We start from the raw sequence: 23,462 nt of genomic DNA, 5'->3' as shown, positions 1-23,462 counted from the left end.
GCTGCCGGCACCCTAGTTTTTTCTCAGTGCAGTTGTGTTTACACGAATATTCCATTTGGTAATCATACTTTAATAAGTAATAAATATTCTGAAAATATCATTCCTATTATGTTAAGCAACAACAACTACATAAAGAACAAAAAAACATATGCTAATTTGTGTCATACGAGTTGATGCCAAAAAAACAATACATGTCGTCATACGACCAGTCTCCGTCAGTCATTCTTGCATACGAAATAACTAAACCAGGAGAAGTGTTCAAAGTAGGTCTTCGATAGATCATAAGTTAAGAATGTTGTAAATGAATTGCAAGATGTGCTAGAATAGAATCCAATAATGTTAACATTGAAAGGTTAGGAGGTGCCTGTGCAATCTGTAGGTACATGAATATAAATGGGTGTTTCGTATTAGATTTGTCATTTGGGGTGGAACACCAAATGTAGATCTATCTGCTGGTTAAAAAAAAAAGAATGTCCCAGCTGTTTTTATGGACATGTGTTTTTTATCAGGATTTTTTCACCAGTGTTTTTTAATAGTCAGGGCCTCAATCTGAATTTAAACCCTGTTTAAGTTACAAGGTCATTCGCCCCCAGTTTAAGATTAACTCGAGGATTTGGTCGATTTCAAACAGCCAAGAGATATAAAAAGTTGAAACTCTGATTGTGGTGTTATAATTTTCCCTGGTAGTTGTCCAGTGCACTGTCTGGCGATTTCAAAGTACCTACCCTTGTATTCCCGCTTTCCGCTCGGGAATTACTTTATCCTAAAGAGATGACGTTCCTGCTCGGAACGGCTGGCTTTCTCCTATCCTGTCTTTCTTCGATTTCGGGACGATAAGACCTCAGCAGTTCCAATTCCCTCTATCAAAGCCCCCTAATCCCCTGTACGCATACGTCATGGTGAGTTTCATTCTGGCACCTTACTGAGATCTGTCAAAAGGATTCTGTCTCTGATTACCCGTATTGTCCCGTTACATTCTATGTGGGAGTGGTGAACAGGGTCGCTCTCAGGGGGGCCCAGCCGGTCCCACATTTTCCCCCGGCCCGGGCTCTTCAAGGGAGGGGGGTCCCGGAATTAGCAAAAAAAAATATACCATTTGTTGGTATCTTAAGGCTAAAGAAATTGACAAATCACATTGATCTCAGGTACCATAAGCTTTGTGCAAAACCATACGATTACCTTATCTTCTCATTAGTGAAAAATTGTCACGAGGGGCCTATTGTTGGAGTTAGGACCAGGGCCGGATCAGGCTGTAAACGGAGAACGGCCCTAGTGGTGAACCCTGTGGGTCGGTTAGACTGTGAACCGCCCCTTGCCCTTGTGGTGAGCCCTCATCGACAATATTGTTACTCTGTTCAGAGAGAGTGATAGTTTGCAGTGGTAGGTATATGGCTTTGGCATTCCTTCCTGTCTATATCTGAATAGGCTAATTGTTCATGGTAAAAATGTGGTTAAGCATGAACAATACCTTTCTAATGGGACTACTTTCTTCGATTTTGTTGCTTTTAACATCGCTGTTTTTCGGGTATCTTTTATCTTAGGAATCCAATATCTAACTGTGAGTATAGTGGGACATTTCAGATGACAGTTTACTAAATGGCCGGCCTCTGCTAGATAGGCACCTGTTGTTTGAAATGCAATCCACAAAACATCAAAAGTACTTCCGACCATCCAAAAGAAGGGACCAAGATTTGAACTTTCATCGTAAAGGAAGCACGAATTTTTGACATAATACACAGTCGTACACAATCAAACAAATCCTAGATTTTTTGTAAAGATAACCGTAGGTGATGGTCGCGATTGTGGTACGCACTACTACAATACCTTTCTAATGGGACTACTTTCTTCGATTTTGTTGCTATCCAATATCTAACTGTGAGTATAGTGGGACATTTCAGCTGACAGTTTACTAAATGGCCGGCCTTTGCTAGATAGGCACCTGTTGTTTGAAATGCAATCCACAAAACATCAAAAGTACTTCCGACCATCCATAATAAAAGGACCAAGATTTGAACTTTCATCGTAAAGGAAGCACGGATTTTTGACATAATACACAGTCGTACACCATCAAACAATCCTAGATTTTTTGTAAAGATAACCGTAGGTGATGGTAGCGATTGTGGTACGCACTACCAACATCCACTTCAGGTACAGTAGAACCTCGATTATTTTAACTTCCATTATTTCAATTCTCTAAAATCCATTTTTTTCTATCTTTCAAAGGATATCCCATCTTATCAGAGGAAAAGATCATAGAAAGTGATCATTTCAACTAACCCCGGTCCCAATTAGTTGAAATAATCGAGGTTATACTGTACTTCCAAGACTACGAAGTACGAACAGCCACGAGGTCAACCACATTGCATTGAGTCAATAGTAACACAACTCAGTCAGTAGGTAAAGGCAATTATCCTGTGTCTTAATTCTTACGTAATGTGTGTTATTGTTATGGTTGTTCTGAGAGTGTTGGCTCGCTTGCTGAGGTTCAGAGAAGCATGTTATGAGTCAGAACTTGTGTCTGGCCGGTTCTGGATCGTGAATTTTAACTAATTCAGTCATTAACTTTTTTTTCCTTTAGGTTTGATAGAACTAAGGTAACTGCTAAGGTCTTACCGTCTGACAGACTTAGGTCTCAAGCTTTACCCGTCACACACGTTTCGACTGTCTGTTACACGGTTTGAGCGTGAGTGACGGCATAACGAGGGAATGCTCTGTCAGTACACTCCAAGCAGAGAACCCCCTATAACTTCAAGTAAACACACCTTTAGAGCTTGGACTCCAGCCTAATTCTCAGTTACTGTAGTGTCGGTCAGTACATGGAGATGATCCTGCTCATACCAATACCAGCCAAGGATGCAACAGGTTATCGTTGATCCAATCTAGGGCTTACTATCCCCAAATCAAATTCCAATCATGAGATTCTAGGACCAGCTACTCACTATCAGGTGCATCTGACAGGTACGGCTGAAAATTCCGCCTGTCCGGTCTAACTTAAAGGTACCTGATGAGCACACACTTTATCAGGTAGACCTGTCGGGCGGACCTGATCAGGTGTATCTATCAGGTCTAAATGATAGGAGTGGCTAGAACGATAATCCCGGGATCGTACTCCCTAATCCGATCCTGCGTCTAGAAGGAAACAAATCCGATCTGTTCCAAAACTATAAAACTATGTATAAACGAGGACATAATCTTGAGGTTTGAGGTTAATGTGGAGAAGTTTATGATCCGGGTTTCAAGTTTTAAGATTACGGCTGTTTGGAATAGTCAAAAAATCTCATTACAGTGGTATGCCCACATGATAATGACATAATAGAAACATATTTAAAAGCTAATTTTAATTTCAAGTAATGTTTTATAAGTTGATGAATATTAAATACTGTGGATACTGTTGGTTCTGGTATTATGTCATGGATTAAAGACTTCCCTAAACCCCTATGTAAATGATCTACTACTACAGTGGTATGCCCACATGATAATGACATAATAGAAACATATTTAAAAGCTAATTTTAATTTCAAGTAATGTTTTATAAGTTGATGATTATTAAATACTGTGGATACTGTTGGTTCTGGTATTATGTCATGGACTAAAGACTTCCCTAGACCCCTATGTAAATAATCTACTAGAAGCGAAGAAAGATACCAAGATAAAGTCGATGTGACTAGAAGAATTGTATGGCAGAAATTCTTTGGCAAATTTAGGAGAGATGATTTTAAACACGTCGATTGAGGCTGCCAGAAATGCTTTGCCACCTTTGAAATATCTTCTGAGGCCACCAGCTTTCATCATGGTCGCATAGATCAAAGATTTAAAAAATGACAACTAAATAACCGAAAGAATTTTCCTGAGGATCAGTTGCACATGCGAACCGTGACCACGAAAGTACTCCGGTATCCTTAAAACAAGTTTACCACAATATGCAACACATTCCAATCAATCTACTAGAAGCGAAGAAAGATACCAAGATAAAGTCGATGTGACTGGAAGAATTGTATGGCAGAAATTCTTTGGCAAATTTAGGAGAGATGATTTTAAACACTAAACACGTCGATTGAGGCTGCCAGAAATGCTTTGCCACCTTTGAAATATCTTCTGAGGCCACCAGCTTTCATCATGGTCGCATAGATCAAAGATTGAAAAATGACAACTAAATAACCGAAAGAATTTTCCTGAGGATCAGTTGCACATGCGAACGGTGACCACGAAAGTACTCCGGTATCCTTAAAACAAGTTTACCACAATATGCAACACATTCCAATGCAGACATACACCGCAATATATCATCCTAAACACAAAAGCAGAACGCAAGCAACAACCGCAACTGATAATCACATTCTCGGACATCCTACATCCCGAAATCGTTCGGAAGAATCCTTCCAGTCAGGGAGATTGCAAAATCGGAATTTCGTCGAAGGTGGGCGATGAAATTAACTGGCGATAATTTTGTCGAAGAAGGTTAGCAATTTGATATTAACTGGCGATTTGCTATTACCATCTGCAATCCTGCAATTCCATTAAAACGTCTTTTTTTATGCGTCCTCGCCAACTAATGAGCGATTACCGAGATAACTCAGCCGATTAGCTGGCGATTACACAATGCGAGTGACAATCGATCTAGTGATGAGAACTACAGACACATTTTCCCCATATGATGAAATTCGAGATAGAAGTGATTTGCCAAGTATACTTTCTATGTCATGATTTCAATACTTACCTCTGGTGAAAAAAGTTATCATCTATCTTCTTAATTTTTGAGGTAAAATGAGAGCCATTTTTCCTTGAATTGCATAAACTGCAAAATCACATATTTTCATACTTTCCCGCAGATGACATACCACTAATTTCACAATACTTATACTGACATCGGCAATGAAAAGCATTATTTTGGGGGAATGGGCCATTCTTGTTTGTTCTGTACTTGGGCGAATTACTTTGTATGATGAGATCAGATATTTTAGCAACATGACTGTCTTCAATTGCACAACTCTCATTACCTATTCAAAATTGGACAAACACCGTACATCCGACAGGAACACCCACTCGTGTCGTGTTTTACTTCGAGCTGGATGATCCTCAAAGTTGCCCTGTTGATCCACAAAGTTCACCGCGGGTGGAATCGAACTCGCGAACTAGCGCTTGTACGAAGCAGGCACGCTACCTCCCAAGAACGATCCTTTTTCGTTCAGAATAAAGTTCGCTCCTTGCGGAATTCGGACCCGTGCCTTGGCGCTTTCTTTGTAAAGCTTTCTTCTTTTACTCTACCTTTTCCCTATTCTATTCGAGATCGGCGATTCCACCTCGTATTCTACTCCTCCATTTCCGTCTATCCAATGCTTCCTCTTCCTTTCTCTCTAAGGTCCTCTTCCAATCTCTCCGCCAAAACCAAAGATGGAATCTCTCTGTAAAGCTTTACTATACGTTCCAGTTTGCTCACAATTTCCCCACAAATTTTCTCACAAAAAATATGACTCGTTTTAACAAAAAGCTCGCGAAGACGACTATAACTTACTTGACTCTAAACCGGAGATCGTACTACTATTGCCCATAGCACAGAGATAGTAAACACTGGAGAGGTAGATAGACTGTTACAGCACCACTTGCACTCATTCCTCGGCTTAAAGCACTTGCAGCATAATTCCTTCATAACACACATCAAGGTCTTCTCGAACAATTATAGGAACACTTTCCCCCCGGTGTCCAAAATAAAGGACAAGTGGATTATGGTTTTCAAGTTGTAGTTTCCTATGATTTTATTTGTCTATTTCCTATAATTTTGGTGAGAATGGTAACACATCAAGGTCTTCTCGAACAATTATAGGAACACTTTCCCCCCGGTGTCCAAAATAAAGGACAAGTGGATTATGGTTTTCAAGTTGTTTTCAAGTTTCCTATGATTTTATTTGTCTATTTCCTATAATTTTGGTGAGAATCTGAGAATGGTAAGTTATCTATTAGTTGATCTGCGATTGACTGGGATTGGGGCATTAATGAACTGTGCCCCTGGAAATTCTGGAACTCAAATTGCTTACTATTATTTGAGATGCAACCTTTTATTTGTTTTGGTATTCCTTTTGCCTGCAAGTTTTCGCTGATATGTTGAATAATTTTCGTAAGTGGGTAGCTACTATTCGTTGTCGGTCCTAGGAAATAATTTTTACATCCTCATTTTCTTCTTTTCAATGTAGGTATCATTGCCTTTTGGGACAGTAATTGGTAACGTATGACCCTCCTTGTTCTGTACAATTATTGTGTTATGTATTGTTCTAGTTATTAGTTGGTGTACGAGAGGTAAGTCAGGTACTCCATAGAGTTCCTAGAACCTCGAAGTACCCACTATAAGATCATTAGGTCACTAGACACTAATGACTAGTCAGTAGTCACTAGTGTTGGAGTTAGTCAACTTCATATCAACTAACCGGTAGTCACTCCTAGCTCCCCAAATCCATGAGCCTTGACCATAGATTTTGGCTTTCTTTGAAGAATTCCAATAGTGTTCTTGTTATACTAGTTCCATAGGATAGTAATCCATGATATGGTAATCCAATACATTCTTATTAAGAGAGCTGTCATCAGCCGAAAGATCTAAACAGCTGTCCAGGGATCTAACCCATATCGGTCTAACAGTACACAATACTTAATCTGAGGCTTTTTTTTTGTGTGGCTCTTGACAATAATTTATGCCCACATCCACTTAAAAAAGATGTGGAGAGGTGGAGAAGTAGTACCTTTGAACTGCGGCTCAGGAAGAAACGAGATCTTTTTGTGGGTGTCTTCCAAGGTGAATGTGCTATCAATAGAGATGAGCTAGTTATTGGCTCTTTAGTGTACCTCAACTAATATAGAATATTTTTGACATACTTGGAGATCCTGCGACCTGCATGAATGGCGTAAATCTAGAGATGAAAACACGGGTAAACAAACCCTCCAGAGAAACTCTCCAAAAGTGAGATGATGTCTTTGAACTCTCAACTACCAAAACCAGCTGACCACGCCACTGCGCTATAGTGTGGTTTGTGGTGAGACGATGATCTCTTGAGGTTAGGTGTTATGTCTCTTTTGACTATCTTCAAATTTTCAAAATGATCAAGAACCAAGAACACTTCTTCTTTCGTGAATGTAAAGAATAGAATGTGGTTAAGTGAGGTTCGATTATTCATTGAAGTACTTGACGATTCATGCTTGAAATTCTTTGATAATAGAGGAAGAAGAAGAAGAAGAAGAAGAAGAAGAAGAAGAAGAAGAAGAAGAAGAGAGAATGAGAGAAAGAAGGGTATTGATGAAATTGAGAAAATTTGGAATAGAATTACCTACCAAACCTCGAAATTGAAGATTCAGTTCTTCAGAATTCTACCAAGTTGGGAGTTTATTGGGACAATCTCACCATAAGTCGCCAAGGTGATCTTTAAGTTGGCCTTACACTTCTGCACTAGTTCCAGATATTCGTATTTCATATTGACTGATCAGCTGGTTATTCGATAATTATAATCGATATACCTATGTATGTCTGACAGATCTTCATAAAGTTCGAGTTCCTCTAGCACTGGGGTTGGGCACCTTTTCAGAGAAAGATCGACTTGAATTTTCAATACAGTCTTGCGATTGACTTTCTTAATGAGAGACTTGACTCTGAATTTGGTTCATAAGTTTGGAGTAATCGGGTGTGTAAGATGATATTGCCAGGTTCAAAAACTGTTGGGTGTGCTGGTCACGATCGACTTGAAATCAATCCGCGATCAACACCGTTACCTTTTCATACTACTATATGTACTGGACACAAGCTTTGAAAGTTTAACGTTACCGTGGATCTTTTATTCGCTGGTTTAATAGTTCTTGTTTGTCCTGGGCTCTTATGTCACGGATCTTTTCAATTAGAACGCAATAACCATCCAGTTTTGTTCATTTTATTACCGCCTTGGTGGTTGACCGGATCCAGATTTTATTTGGTGGCTCATTTTTGAATGATTTAATGGCTTTATTTAATGGATTTATCTTAGTGAGCTCTTCCACCCAACTTTCACACAGACACATTTTCCCCATATGATGAAATTCGAGATAGAAGTGATTTGCCAAGTCTACTTTCTATGTCATGATTTCAATACTTACCTCTAGTGAAAAAAGTTATCATCAATCTTTTTAATTTTTGAGGTAAAATGAGAGCCATTTTTCCTTGAATTGCATAAACTGCAAAATCACATATTTTCGTACTTTCCCGCAGATGACATACCACTAATTTCACAATACTTATAACGACATCGGCAGTGAAAAGCATTATTTTGGGGGGAATGGGTCATTCTTGTTCAAACCCGTAGAGATTAAGGTAAACTTCCCCCTATATCCATGGAGGAGTTGGAGGACACATGGACACACCACTGCATATTCAAAGGGATGTGGTGGAATGATTTGTAATCATGTCCATATTGTCCATTTCCCATACGACTTTCATACACATATATGTACTCACATACTCACGGATAATTGTGTCCATTGTCCATTATAGTTGACAAAGTGTACCGACACTATACGCGAAGTCTTTTGCTCCTAAAAAGGTCATCTCCTTCGATTTCGATTCTTAATACTATTCACCGGTGAACCAGTCCTTGGGCGAATTACTTTGTATGATGAGATCAGATATTTTAGCAACATGACTGTCTTCAATTGCACAACTCTCATTACCTATTCAAAATCGGACAAACACCGTACATCCGACAGGAACACCCACTCGTGTCGTGTTTTACTTCGAGCTGGATGATCATCAACGTTGCCCTGTTGATCCACGCACCACGCTGCATACATTAAGGCGTTATGTAAGGATGACCTACTCTTGAGGAGAAACTTTATGTAACCGCCGCATCACTGGGGATTACTAGGTGATGACCTCTACCTTCTGTGGAGCCTGGGGGACCAGACGTGTGGTTGAGTGGGTGTGCCAACTCGGAAGAGCAATCCAGAGTTTCCCCATGGAGGGATTTTTCGAAAATACTGTGGGCTGAAAAGGGACTAAGGTTTTCAAGGGGATTCTAATTTAAGGGTTTTTTGGTTGGATAATAAAATTGGTGGCCTTCCGTCGGAGTGTGTGGCTGAGAAAGCTTCTGACTTCAGTCTTCAGATCGTCTGTGAGACGAGAAGTCGGAAGCTTTTTCCGCCACACATCTTCCGACAGTCCGAGAGACCTAGGACCAATCCCAAATCGGACGTTACCACATGATTTACTACAGAAAGTAGAAAAACAAAGACGAGTTTGGACCAATCCCAAATCGGACGTTACCACATGATTTACTACAGAAAGTAGAAAAACAAAGACGAGTTTGTTACATCATCTTTGGAATTTGCACGGATTCTGAACTTGGACCATTAGTAGACACCCCTTGTAAGATACTTGTTAGATTCCTTATAGTGACCATTGACCAATGACCATACATAGGTACCATAAAATCAATACCTACTTGTTAGATTCCTTACGACTGTCTGACAGACCTAAGTCACACGGTCTGATCGTGAGTGGCGGACATTAGGATGGGTCTCAGCAACATAGTCACCTGCTGAATATACATACCATGCAGTAGTTAAGTGACTGTTATTCTGACTATAAATATGCTTACTATTACTATTCAGTAGTAACCTGGCTATAAATTTCGAACAATGCAAAGCTATGGACGTGATGTTCTGTTGAGGACAAAGTTGCAAGTGTAAGTAATGAGGACGTGAGTATTAAAACTGTGTGAGTACACTAATGGGAACTTCCACCATTGTAATGTGTACCTGTATGAACGATCAGCAGGCAAACACCTGAAGAAACTACTTATTCTAAAGATCGATCTACGAGTGGCCAAACAGGGATGGATCTGGCAAATCCTATTAAATCTTCTTCTTATACCGTATTCGCTGACGAACGTTGGTAATCATAGTGACGATGTTGTTTTGGTCCCGAACTTTCTCAAACAATGTTTCGATGGATACATTGTACCATTGGGCACGGTTTTGAAGCCAATGGGTTCTGGGTCGCCCCTTTCCTCTTATTAATTAGCATGAAGAAAGTTTCGTGTTGATATGTACATAATTATTATTTATTGCTGAGATGTAGTCAGCGATGCCGACGATAGCAAGTAAACAGTTCCCAATGGATCTCCGAAGCAACGTTGTATATCCGTGATTGGTATCTGGGCAACCACGTGCTGCTGGATTTTCCCGGCCCTACTCAGACTGGGTGAGGTTTAATTGAGGAGGCGCGTAGACGGGTAGCTTGTCACTAAATTGAGGGTAAAAACCCCGTCATGCGTCACTAAAGACCTTACAGTTATACAGCGACGTTATCGAGTCCATGGCTAATAACCTCCTAATAGAATTGGTCTCACTTAATATTGATGCAGTGTCCACTGTACAATATGTACGAGTGAAGCATATCACACACTTCGCACCAGATGGTATTGCACCATTCCATTGCCAATATTGCTCTTGATATCACTATCCATACAGGGTGTAACTCAAGTAACTGAACTAATAGTTGACATGGATTTAGACTAATAACCTCCTAATAGAATTGGTCTCACTTAATATTGATGCAGTGTCCACTGTACAATATGTACGAGTGAAGCATATCACACACTTTGTACCAGATGGTATTGCACCATACCATTGCCAATATTGCTCTTGATATCACTATCCATACAGGGTGTAACTCAACTAACTGAACTAATAGTTGACATGGATTTAGCATAGGTTGAATATACTTTATTTATACTTCTAGGATGAGACTGAAAAGTCCCTTTAGGAGGAGGACTCTGCAAACATCTTGGAAATGTCACGAAGAGTGAGTAAAGGATTGAACACATCTTGTAGTAGATTTGAAAATCACACCCCCAAAAAAACTTGATTTAAATCTAAATGAGACTGAAAAGTCCCTTTACTCCAACAGTCTAAACATTAGGTAGGTATACCTAACAAGTAGCAAGTCTAACAACACAAAATGGATGGGATATTCAACTGAACCGTCCACACAAACATGTCATGCATTGAAAAATTGGCAATATAGAAAGAATTGTATGTGATTTGGGAACATGACATTCAGAATATAATGTCATGTTTCAATAAACCCATTCTCCACAAAAAATGAAATTGATGTTATAGCCCCAGACCATCATTGTGAGGGTATTGCAAAATGCATCTGAACACATGGTCATTTCAGCAATTATGTATTTCTTTTCTTCTTTAGTAGGTTGGGACAGTAATTGGTAACGTATGACCCTCCTTGTTCTGTACAATTATTGTGTTATGTATTGTTCTAGTTATTAGTTGGTGTACGAGTGGTAAGTCAGGTACTCCATAGAGTTCCTAGAACCTCGAGGTACCCACTATAAGATCATTAGGTCACTAGACACTAGTGACTAGTCAGTAGTCACTAGTGTTGGAGTTAGTCAACTTCATATCAACTAACCGGTAGTCACTCCTAGCTCCCCAAGTCCATGAGCCTTGACCTGGTACAGTCATAGATTTTGGCTTTCTTTGAAGAATTTCAATAGTGTTCTTATTATATTAGTTCCATAGGATAATAATCCATGGTATAGTCATCCAATACATTCTTATTAAGAGTGCTGTCATCAGCAAAAGCCGAAAGATCGAAACAGATGTCCAGGGATCTAACCCATATCGGTCTAACAGTACACGTAGTACCTTTGAACTGCGGCTCAGGAAGAAAGGAGATCTTTGTGTGGGTGTCTTCCAAGGTGAATGTGCTATCAATAGAGATGAGCTAGTTATTCGCTCTTTAGTGTACCTCAACTAATATAGAATATTTTTGACATACTTGGAGATCCTGCGACCTGCATGAATGGCGTAAATCTAGAGATGAAAACACGGGTAAACAAACCCTCCAGAGAAACTCTCCAAATGTGAGATGATGTCTTTGAACTCTCAATTACCAAAACCAGCTTACCACGCCACTGCGCTATAGTGTGGTTTGTGGCGAGACGATGATCTCTTGAGGTTAGGTGTTATGTCTCTTTTGACTATCTTCAAATTTTCAAAATGATCAAGAACCAAGAACACTTCTTCTTTCGTGAATGTAAAGAATAGGAATGTGGTTAAGTGAGGTTCGATTATTCATTGAAGTACTTGACGATTCATGCTTGAAATTCTTTGATAATAGAGGATTATTATGTTAAGGCGGTCTCTTCCTGATCCCTTGTGTGCCGCGTCCATTTTCATTTAGGACTATTGCACTGAACTGATAATAGAGGAAGAAGAAGAAGAAGAAGAAAACCGGTTGAAATTCTACCTGCCTAAAATGAGATACAAATATGTTGTATCAATCTACATCTATAACTACATAGTAGGTATGTATATTCGATCTATATCTATAACTCCATAGTACATGGTATAGTGATTGACCTAATCGACTAATAACCTCCTAATAGAATTGGTCTCACTTAATATTGATGCAGTGTCCACTGTACAATATGTACGAGTGAAGCATATCACACACTTTGTACCAGATGGTATTGCACCATACCATTGCCAATATTGCTCTTGATATCACTATCCATACAGGGTGTAACTCAACTAACTGAACTAATAGTTGACATGGATTTAGCATAGGTTGAATATACTTTATTTATACTTCTAGGATGAGACTGAAAAGTCCCTTTAGGAGGAGGACTCTGCAAACATCTTGGAAATGTCACGAAGAGTGAGTAAAGGATTGAACACATCTTGTAGTAGATTTGAAAATCACACCCCCAAAAAAACTTGATTTAAATCTAAATGAGACTGAAAAGTCCCTTTACTCCAACAGTCTAAACATTAGGTAGGTATACCTAACAAGTAGCAAGTCTAACAACACAAAATGGATGGGATATTCAACTGAACCGTCCACACAAACATGTCATGCATTGAAAAATTGGCAATATAGAAAGAATTGTATGTGATTTGGGAACATGACATTCAGAATATAATGTCATGTTTCAATAAACCCATTCTCCACAAAAAATGAAATTGATGTTATAGCCCCAGACCATCATTGTGAGGGTATTGCAAAATGCATCTGAACCCATGGTCATTTCAGCAATTATGTATTTCTTTTCTTCTTTAGTAGTTTTTTTGTTGGTTCTTAATATTTTTGCTCCTGTCACCTTGTAGAGTGATTATTGTATGGTGATTTTCCTCGTGGTCTTGCTCCTTGCATGAATTCATTGTGTCTGAGAAAGACAGGTATGAGGTTGTGAGATAGATATTGAAGTAAAACAAACAGCTGATCAAAAACCTTTTGTTGGGGTTTCTGGTTGCTTTAACAATAATAATAATAATTAATAGTCATCATTAGCAAATACTCCGAGGCAGGTTTAAAAACTTTTCGTTTGATTTCATCACACTTATGTCATCTATGACTCCATAGCCGGGCCCCCTAAAAAACTCTCTCTAGACTTCAAGTGATAGGAGTCCTCCATCAAGGTATTAGGTATACGACTGAGCCAATTGGACCTACCCAAAAACCTTCCTAGATTTGTCTATGTCTGTTGGATCATTATGCCGGACCCACTTCAGTCAATCACACATCAGTCGGTATAGACACATTCGGCGGTATAGACACATTCGACTATTCCAAAACTACTTTTACTAGGATTACCACCTGTTCCGCGGACTACCTGAACTACTACTATCACCAATTACTATTCGGATATGTTCAGTTTTGCCGTCGGCAAGGACTATGGAAGACTGGAAATAAATGGTAATAGTCAAGACTGATGGGGAGCTGAAATCTAGGTGTGTGAGAGTGCCCTTTAAATCCTTCTGAGAGCAAAGCCAAATAAATGATCCGAACTGGTTATTGTGAGAACTGTGTATGCGGGGACCAGTCGGTATAGACACATTCGGCGGTATATACACATTCGACTATTCCAAAACTACTTTTACTAGGATTACCACCTGTTCCGCGGACTAGGACTACCTGGACTACTACTATCACCAATTACTATTCGGATATGTTTAGTTTTGCCGTCGGCAAGGACTATCGAAGACTGGAAATAAATGGTAATAGTCAAGACTGATGGGGAGCTGAAATCTAGGACGGTATAGACACATTCGGCGGTATATACACATTCGACTATTCCAAAACTACTTTTACTAGGATTACCACCTGTTCCGCGGACTACCTGGACTACTACTATCACCAATTACTATTCGGATATGTTTAGTTTTGCCGTCGGCAAGGACTATCGAAGACAAGGAAATAAATGGTAATAGTCAAGACTGATGGGGAGCTGAAATCTAGGTGTGTGAGTGTGCCCTTTAAATCCTTCTGACAGCAAAGCCAAATGATCCGAACTGGTTATTGTGTGAACTGTGTATGCGGGGACACGGGACAGTGTACAAATGGTGAATGGCCATTGTGGCTGTATCTTTTTCAACTTGAATAGATTTGACTAGAGTGAGTTCTAGAGAGATCCAAATGTATGGCTTATGTTTGCTGTTGGGGTGTCCTCTGCAAAGATGGAACACTGTAATACTGTAAACTTTTAGTCGACTGAATCGCTGGTAGTTGACTTAAAATAATGTAGTGCCGTCAAAAGTTGTTAAGGTATGTCCACACATAGTCGACCGGGCGTACTTCCGTTTTACTTCCATATTCAATGGGCACTCGATATTCTTTCTTTCTTCAAATTACCGTCACAAATTTGTCCCAATGGAGATCAAGGATTGAGACTTCTAGAACCCGTAAGGAATTGAGGATTGTGTAAAATCAATTTTGTCATTACCTCTTTCTATTAATAGCTGTTAAGTGTTTTTTATTTAAATAATAATTACTGGCTCAAAATTTTATGTTCTTGAAGTCTTTACTGTGTAGGAAGTCTTCAAGTGTACTATGTATTTTATAGTTTGACAAGTATTTCTGAAGTATTAATGGCATCATATTGAAAATATTTGTCATAACTTTATTAGATAATTTAGGACTCTAGATATTATGTATAATATGTTATGAGAGGCACACATAAAATGGGATACATAGTCCCAAGATATCGGGGGGTCCCTTTGGACCTGAATATACCATTCCGTAGATGAGTACTATTCTGTTTTACAGACTGCAGGGGTAAAGAGACATCTTAGAGTGACCTGGCAGTATAAACAAGCTGTTGTTGAAGCAGCATCCAAGTTATCTCTTTTATCAAGTTACATATGTAGGTATGTATCTCTATTAAGTCAATATCAAAGTGTCACATGTTCTTGTGCTGGGACACATAAGAAAAATGATGAGACCAGAATTCTATGGCATGTTCCATGAGTTATCGTAATCAGTAATCACACACTGTGATCCTAGAAAATTCCCGTATCTTTATTAGCACTTTGTTATGCGCTTGTTTACAAGTTAAATATTTGTCCTGAGGACCAAAATATTGTCCAACCAAGTCGAAGTGTAGGTACATTTAGAGAAGTACCTACCATAGTTAAATAGGTGAAAACCACAATCCATAATTTATGTAGGTACTGTTGTAAATCTACATTCAAGCTCAAACATTCTTTGTATTTTTACTCTTTCGTGGATCAACATTGTTTATTTAACTGCTCAGGTCTTTAGCTCTTTAGTGATTTAACAGCTTTAATTCTTGAAAATGTATGCCAACAGCGGAAAGAGCTCAATTTCGCATACTTGGTTGAAGACTAGGTAACTTTGTGAACTATCGGGCTGTAAAAGTGTAAAGTAGTATTCATTTTCCATACATCCATACAACCCAATAGTTAACTCAATTTCAATTTGATGGAGAAATCTCATTGTTCCTCTTGTATCTCACAGGATAACTCTGGTTGGTCGAACAGCTTTAATTCTTGAAAATGTATGCCAACAGCGGAAAGAGCTCAATTTCGCATACTTGGTTGAAGACTAGGTAACTTTGTGAACTGTTGGGCTGTAAAAGTGTAAAGTAGTATTCATTTTCCATACAACCCAATAGTTAACTCAATTTCAATTTGATGGAGAAATCTCATTGTTCCTCTTGTATCCCACAGGATAACTCTGGTTGGTCAGCCCAACTACTTCCAGCATCGACGCGACATCGAGACGCTCATCGAGGGCATTCGCATCGCGTTCAACGTGAGCGCGTCGGCCGCGTTCAAAAAGTACAACTCGCGTCCGCTGCTCACGCCAATGCCTGGCTGCGCCATGTTCGAACTGTTCTCGGACGAATACTGGGAGTGTTCCCTGCGTCACTTCACTTTCACGATATACCATCCGACCAGCACGTGTAAGATGGGTCCCCCTACCGACCCGGAGGCTGTGGTTGACCCGCGTCTTCGCGTGTACGGGGTAGACGGACTGCGGGTGATTGATGCGAGTATTATGCCGATCATCGTGAGTGGTAATCCGAATGCGCCGACGATTATGATCGGCGAGAAGGGCGCGGATATGATCAAGGAAGACTGGGGCTATGTTAACACGAAGCCGTTCGATGATGGGATTATGTAGATTGGGACATGGGTGGATGGGTCTTGTAGATGAAGGTACTGTCATATATGCTATGCCAAAGTGTCACATGTTCTTGTGCTGGGACACATAAGAAAAATGATGAGACCAGAATTATAAGGCATGTTCCATGAGTTATCGTAATCACACACTGTGATCCTAGAAAATTCCCGTATCTTTATTAGCACTTTGTTATGCGCTTGTTTACAAGTTAAATATTTGTCCTGAGGACCAAAATATTGTCCAACCAAGTCGAAGTGTAGGTACATTTAGAGAAGTACCTACCATAGTTAAATAGGTGAAAACCACAATCCATAATTTATGTAGGTACTGTTGTAAATCTACATTCAAGCTCAAACATTCTTTGTATTTTTACTCTATTGTGTATTTATGTTGTATAATAAAATGTATAAATAAAATTATCTTTATCTACCTACAATTACCTTCCAACTAAAACTTATTTCAAAATGCTCGTTTGTTTTATTTCTTAAGCCCAAAGTTCTGAACTCTCAAAAAACACAGAATGCAGAAGTGTTGTACGAAATAGAAAATCAGAAACAGACATATTTGAGGTAGTCCGCAATATTTCACAGTGTTTTTCGCTCGAATAAAATACCTCCAGTGATATGGATTCAAACTTACATGTTGTTCATATAGCGCTAATATCAGTCATCTCAATATCCTCCCATGTGGTCTAGTGGCTAGGATAGCTGGCTTTCACCCAGCAGGCCCGGGTTCGATTCCCGGCATGGGAATATTTTTTTTTTCTTTTTTTCTCCTGATTATTTAATTATTAATTATTTTTTGTACTTTTTCTTTTTTTCTCCTGATTATTTAATTAATAATTATTTTAACTCCTTTGAATTTGTTTTCACAGCAAACATGTCCGTTTCAGCATTTTTCTCTCCTCACTTCGTTTGTGGTTAGGGTTTCCAGACGTCCGGGTTTTCCCGGACATGTCCGGGTTTTTACATGTTTGTCCGGCGTCCGGGGGGATTTTGGAAAATTTGGGAAATGTCCGGGTTTTTGATGATAAGACTCTAAAAAGCGTTTTTCATTCTTCTGAGAAAAGATTTGAAAAAAAAAAAAAAAGATCGATAGGTTTATACATAGGTTATACCTACAATTTATACATAAGTTGACAATTCGTCATGTGTATTTTACATGACTAATGTCACCGGAAATGTCCGGGTTTTCGATGGAATGTCCGGGTTTTTGGAACCAAATGTCCTACTTTTTAAAAATTTGATCTGGAGACCCTATTTGTGGTTCTTCAAGTCTGGAGCTTTAATTTTTCCATCTTCCTGGTTTCTTGGGCTGTGTTTGAGCTTCATGTGTAGTTCCTGGGGCGCAATTGAAGAGTTGTCCACTTGGTCCAATAGGTATTCATTTTCCATCTCCATAGGTAGGTATCTATCGTTATGCTAGGTATAATACCATAGCCTAGCTTTGCAAGAAGCGCCTAATTTAATTTCTTTATTTACACAACTTTAGTTGTAAGTACAAAAATTATACATAAGATACAGGGGGGGGTTTACATGTTTACAAGTTATAAACAACAAAAAATTACAAGGTTGTACACATCGAAAATTTCAGTCTGAAATCCCTTTTTCCTTCTTTCTTCCTATCTTTCACTAGATGTTACTGTTCACTTCTTTACAATTACAAAGTTTCTTTCTCTTCCTATAATACAGGGGGGAGGGGGGGGGAATATAAAATAAAAATGTACATGAAAACGTTTCTGTCTAGATAGGTTGCGTTTCTCTCTCTCTCTATTTTTCATTTTACATGCTAAATCTTCTCTCTCTCTCTCTCTCTCTCTCACCATCACCTTTCTTATTTACATAGATGTATCCAATCTAGCTGATCAATTTTATACAGTAATTTTAGGTACTAATTTTATGACGAGTATTTCATCTACCTAAGTACCTATTTTTTTTTTTTTTTAAGGCTTCAAAATCAAATAAAATAATGGAAAGTGAAAAAAGATTCGACTACGCCATTAACGTCTTCTTGAGTAGAAAGAACAAAATTACAAATATCATGTACTGGTTGCCAACCGCGGCAGCAAAATTTATGCCAACAAGTTGTGCAACTAATCTAGTACCTACAGGGAAAAAATCTGACCAATTTGGCTATGTAGGCCATTAGCGGCAGATAAATAAGGTGGCTTTCAGCTCTTTGAGGAAGTTGTTTCTCTTTAAGAAACGCAGCAACGGAATCAGGATCGTTTTTGAAAACTGGGACAAGGGACAAAAGGATTTCCCATGCCGGGAATCGAACCCGGGCCTCCTGGGTGAGAGCCAGGTATCCTAGCCACTAGACAACATGGGATGATGAGGGAGAAGGAAGAAAATGTTGTATATAAAAATGAGTACACGGTAAGCAGTTTGCGCGTTCTGTCTTCACATACTAGTAGCGCTACCTTGCGAAAGCACAAAGAAGTTCTTGAATTCTTGATCACGCTTCAAAAACTTGTTGAAAGTTCCGCTAGATGTCCGCTCAAGTTGCTTTGCCTTTTGCTACAGACGAAGTGACGATGACTCAAACATCAAGTTGAAAGGTTTCAATTCCAGATTTTCCAGTAATCCATTTCCAATTTGGAGAAAAATCATAGGTACATAGACCATAATAATAGGTACATAGATAGGTATAATAAATAATGTGAAATACATATTCCAAGATCCAGCATTTCTTTTAAAAAGGTTTAGCTTTAGGCTTTTCAAAAAGGATTTCCCATGCCGGGAATCGAACCCGGGCCTCCTGGGTGAGAGCCAGGTATCCTAGCCACTAGACAACATGGGATGTTGAGGGAGAAAGAAGAAAATGTTGTATATGAACATGAGCACACGGTAAGCAGTTTGCGCGTTCTGTCTTCACATACTAGTAGCGCTACCTTGCGGGAGCACAAATAAGTTCTTGAATTCTTGATCACGCTTCAAAAACTTGTTGAAAGTTCCGCTAGATGTCCGCTCAAGTTGCTTAAGTTGCCTTTTGCTACTGACGAAGTGACGATGACTCAAACATCAAGTTGAAAGGTTTCAGTTACAGATTTTCCAGTAATCAGTTTCCAATTTGGAAGAAAACCTTTAAATACATAGATAGGTATAATAAATAATGTGAAATACACATTACAACATCCAGCATTTCTTTTAAAAACTAAAATACAAAGGTTCAGCTTTAGGCTTTTCTATGTAGGTATAAGTGCAAAACTAGAGACAGGGAGTTCAAACTAAAGTAATAGCAATAGGTAACTGTGTACAAGTACAAAACTGCTACTTACCAATATAATTACCTATGCTGGAATTTAGCGAAATATCTAGTAGAACTGACACAGTCCTAGATCTATTACGGATCATAATGTCTACATGTCAATATAAGGTAACTAGTCATCAAAATGATATAACTCTACAGGACCTTGCGAAAGCACAAATAAGTTCTTGAATTCTTGATCACGCTTCAAAAACTTGTTGAAAGTTCCGCTAGATGTCCGCTCAAGTTGCCTTTTGTTACTGACGAAGTGACGATGACTCAAACATCAAGTTGAAAGGTTTCAATTCCAGATTTTCCAGTAATCCGTTTCCAATTTGGAGAAAAATCATAGGTACATAGATAGGTATAATAAATAATGTGAAATACATATTCTAACATCCAGCATTTCTTTTAAAACTAAAATACAAAGGTTTAACTTTAGGTTTTTCTACATATGTAGGTATAAGTGCAAAACTAGGGACAGGGAGTTCAAACTAAAGTAATAGCAATAGGTAACTGTGTACAAGTACAAAACTGCTACTTACCAATATAATTACCTATGCTGGAATTTAGCGAAATATCTAGTAGAACTGACACAGTCCTAGGTCTATTTCGGATCATAATGTCTACATGTCAATATAAGGTAACTAGTCATCAAAATGATATAACTCTACAGTCTACACTACTATTCCACAGTGTCGCGTACCGTAGAGGAAGGACAGTAAGGGGAAAGTCTTTACCTAGAATGTCCTAGACCCGTCAGTGCTGTAGGCTAAGTTGTGGTTTGGCACTAGAGATATTAGAGTGAGCTTTGATGTGCGATGTACTTAAGATAGCTGTAAATAAAATCAAACTTGCCAAGCGGGTCGCCAACATCCGTAACGGATAGGGAATTACAAGAAGAAGAAGTACGTACGATGAGGTGCAATTTCATTTCGGGAAACTTTCGGAACCAGAACCGATTCCGATGGCGCGACATCTTGGATTACCTATGGTTTAGTTCAGGCGCCATTTCATTTTCCAAAAGGTAACCGCGGTTCCGTTACAGGAAGTTTCCCGAAAGGTCTCATCTTTTGCTGTCTGACAGACCTAAGTCACACGGTCTGATCGTGAGTGGCGGACATTAGGATGGGTCTCAGCAACATAGTCACCTGCTGAATATACTTACTATGCAGTAGTTAAGTGACTATTATCCTGACTATAAATATGCTTACTATTACTATTCAGAAGTAACCTGGCTATAAATTTCGAACAATGCAAAGCTATGGACGTGATGTTCTGTTGAGGACAAAGTTGCAAGTGTAAGTAATGAGGACGTGAGTATTAAAACTGTGTGAGTACACTAATGGGAACTTCCACCATTGTAATGTGTACCTGTATGAACGATCAGCAGGCAAACACCTGAAGAAACTACTCATTCTAAAGATCGATCTACGAGTGGCCAAACAGGGATGGATCTGGCAAATCCTATGAAATCTTCTTCTTATACCGTATTCGCTGACGAACGTTGGTAATCATGGTGGCGATGTTGTTTTGGTCCCGAACTTTCTCAAACAATGTTTCGATGGATACATTGTACCATTGGGCACGGTTTTGAAGCCAATGGGTTCTGGGTCGCCCCTTTCCTCTTATGAATTAGCATGAAGAAAGTTTCGTGTTGATATGTACATAATATTATTATTTATTGCTGAGATGTAGTCAGCGATGCCGACGATAGCAAGTAAACAGTTCCCAATGGATCTCCGAAGCAACGTTGTATGTACGTGATTGGTATCCGGATGAGTGGCCATCTGGGCAACCACGTGCTGCTGGATTTTCCCGGCCCTACTCAGGCTGTGTGAGGTTTAATTGAGGAGGCGCGTAGACGGGTAGCTTGTCACCAAATTGAGGGTAAAAACCCCGTCATGCATCACTAAAGACCTTACAGTTATACAGCGACGTTATCGAGTCCATGGGGACATGGAAGAAGCCCAGATTCTGGGCGTCCAAAGGCAACACCTCAATCTTTCCAACACTGTTAAGCTGTGTCCAGTGTGTCCACACATACTCGACGCCGCGCGCCGTCGATCAACGCCGACTGAAACCGTACCTATGTATGTTGTTTCACCTCTTCACCTCGTCGATCGACCATCAATCGACGGGGTCTATGTGTGAACACAGATTGAGAAGTTGCATATCTCATAGACACAAACTCAGAAAGTAAAGTAAGTGACGAGTCCGTCCCTGGCTGATGGTAGTCATAATGTGGGTTAGAATCCAGATCAGTCGAGCTGGTAACCTAGCTCCAGAATTGAATTGAATTCAATTATATCAAACTGCATGGGAGTCGCCACATGTGGGATCCTAGGTGCAGATATTAAAACCCATTAGCACAACCAGACTGGGAGTGTAGGGTGCCCGGCAGTGGCGTGGTTCACCGTGGGAGCTAGGGGAAGCATAGCTTCTCTTCCTCTCAAAAGGTGTTATCTCACCCCAGTTACCCTTACCCAGTGGTGTGCCCTCTCCGTGGAAGATATGAAAGGGCCGCTCCCCTCGAGCTTTTTTTCTCCCACCTACTTGCCATTCACCGACAAAAGTAATTTATATTATTCAATTTGGCATGAATTTTTGTAAAAATTCGAGTACATTATTTATAACTCGAGAAATCGCCACTTTTCTCCAAAATGTGCCATGCACATCCGCGAGGTCGATCCTGGATGCTAAGACCATCGGTAGACCGACATACTGAATGGGTCCTTAGGACAGCTCTCTGGTCCTTCTACTGTCTATGGGTTTTTAAAATCTCACGAACCGTCACTGGTGCCTTATGTAAGATAGCACAATGGATCGTGATGATATATTTATAGTCACAGTAAGAATGGTGATTTTCCTCGTGGTCTTGCTCCTTGCATGAATTCATTGTGTCTGAGAAAGACAGGTATGAGGTTGTGAGATAGATATTGAAGTTGTTTTACAGCTGATCAAAAACCTTTTGTTGGGGTTTCTGGTTGCTTTAACAACAATAATAATAATAATAATAATTAATAGTCATCATTAGCAAATACTCCGAGGCAGGTTTAAAAACTTTTCGTTTGATTTCATCACAGTTATGTCATCTATGACTCCATAGCCGGGCCCCCTAAAAAACTCTCTCTAGACTTCAAGCGATAGAAGTCCTCCATCAAGATATTAGGTATACGACTGAGCCAATTGGACCTACCCAAAAACCTTCCTAGATTTGTCTATGTCTGTTGGATCATTATTCGGACCCACTTCAGTCAATCACACATCAGTCGGTATTGTAGGGTGCCCGGCAGTGGCGTGGTTCACCGTGGGAGCTAGGGGAAGCATAGCTTCTCTTCCTCTCAAAAGGTGTTATCTCACCCCACTTACCCTTACCCAGTGGTGTGCCCTCTCCGTGGAAGATATGAAAGAACGGCTCCCCTTGAGCTTTTTTTCTCCCACCTACTTGCCATTCACCGAGAAAAGTAATTTATATTTTTCAATTGTAAAAATTCGAGTACATTATTTAAATATCTCGAGAAATCGCCACTTTTCTCCAAAATGTGCCATGCACATCCGTGAGGTCGATCCTGGATTCTAAGACCATCGGTAGACCGACATAATGAATGGGTCCTTAGGACAGCTCTCTGGTCCTTCTACTCTACTGTCTATGAGTTTTTAGCTTCCCCTTTTGAAAATCTTACGAACCGTCACTGGTGCCTTATGTAAGATAGCACAATGGATCGTGATGATATATTTATAGTCGCAGTAAGACTAA

At 39.5% G+C, this 23,462-nt stretch overlaps 1 protein-coding gene and 3 non-coding genes across 4 annotated transcripts; 2 read left to right on the top strand and 2 right to left on the bottom strand.

Annotated features, from left to right (window-relative positions):
- Positions 1 to 16,029: 16,029 nt before the first annotated feature.
- LOC103509933 (glucose dehydrogenase [FAD, quinone]-like) lies at positions 16,030 to 16,910 on the top strand. The gene has a single exon (XM_026824119.1). The coding sequence runs from the start codon at positions 16,136 to 16,138 to the stop codon at positions 16,451 to 16,453; it is 318 nt and encodes a 105-aa protein (XP_026679920.1). The 5' UTR covers positions 16,030 to 16,135; the 3' UTR covers positions 16,454 to 16,910.
- A 223-nt stretch (positions 16,911 to 17,133) lies between these two features.
- Positions 17,134 to 17,205, top strand: Trnae-uuc. Its single transcript has one exon. It is a non-coding gene; the product is annotated as a tRNA-Glu (tRNA).
- A 1,507-nt stretch (positions 17,206 to 18,712) lies between these two features.
- Trnae-cuc lies at positions 18,713 to 18,784 on the bottom strand. Its single transcript has one exon. It is a non-coding gene; the product is annotated as a tRNA-Glu (tRNA).
- Positions 18,785 to 19,183: 399 nt separating this feature from the next.
- Positions 19,184 to 19,255, bottom strand: Trnae-cuc. Its single transcript has one exon. It is a non-coding gene; the product is annotated as a tRNA-Glu (tRNA).
- Between the last annotated feature and the right edge of the window lie 4,207 nt (positions 19,256 to 23,462).

This window comes from Diaphorina citri, unplaced genomic scaffold, assembly GCF_000475195.1.
Source record: "Diaphorina citri unplaced genomic scaffold, Diaci psyllid genome assembly version 1.1 scaffold544, whole genome shotgun sequence".
Lineage (NCBI taxonomy): Eukaryota > Metazoa > Arthropoda > Insecta > Hemiptera > Psyllidae > Diaphorina > Diaphorina citri.
Note: the sequence above shows the minus strand (reverse complement) of the source record. Positions and strands in the feature narration are given on the sequence as shown.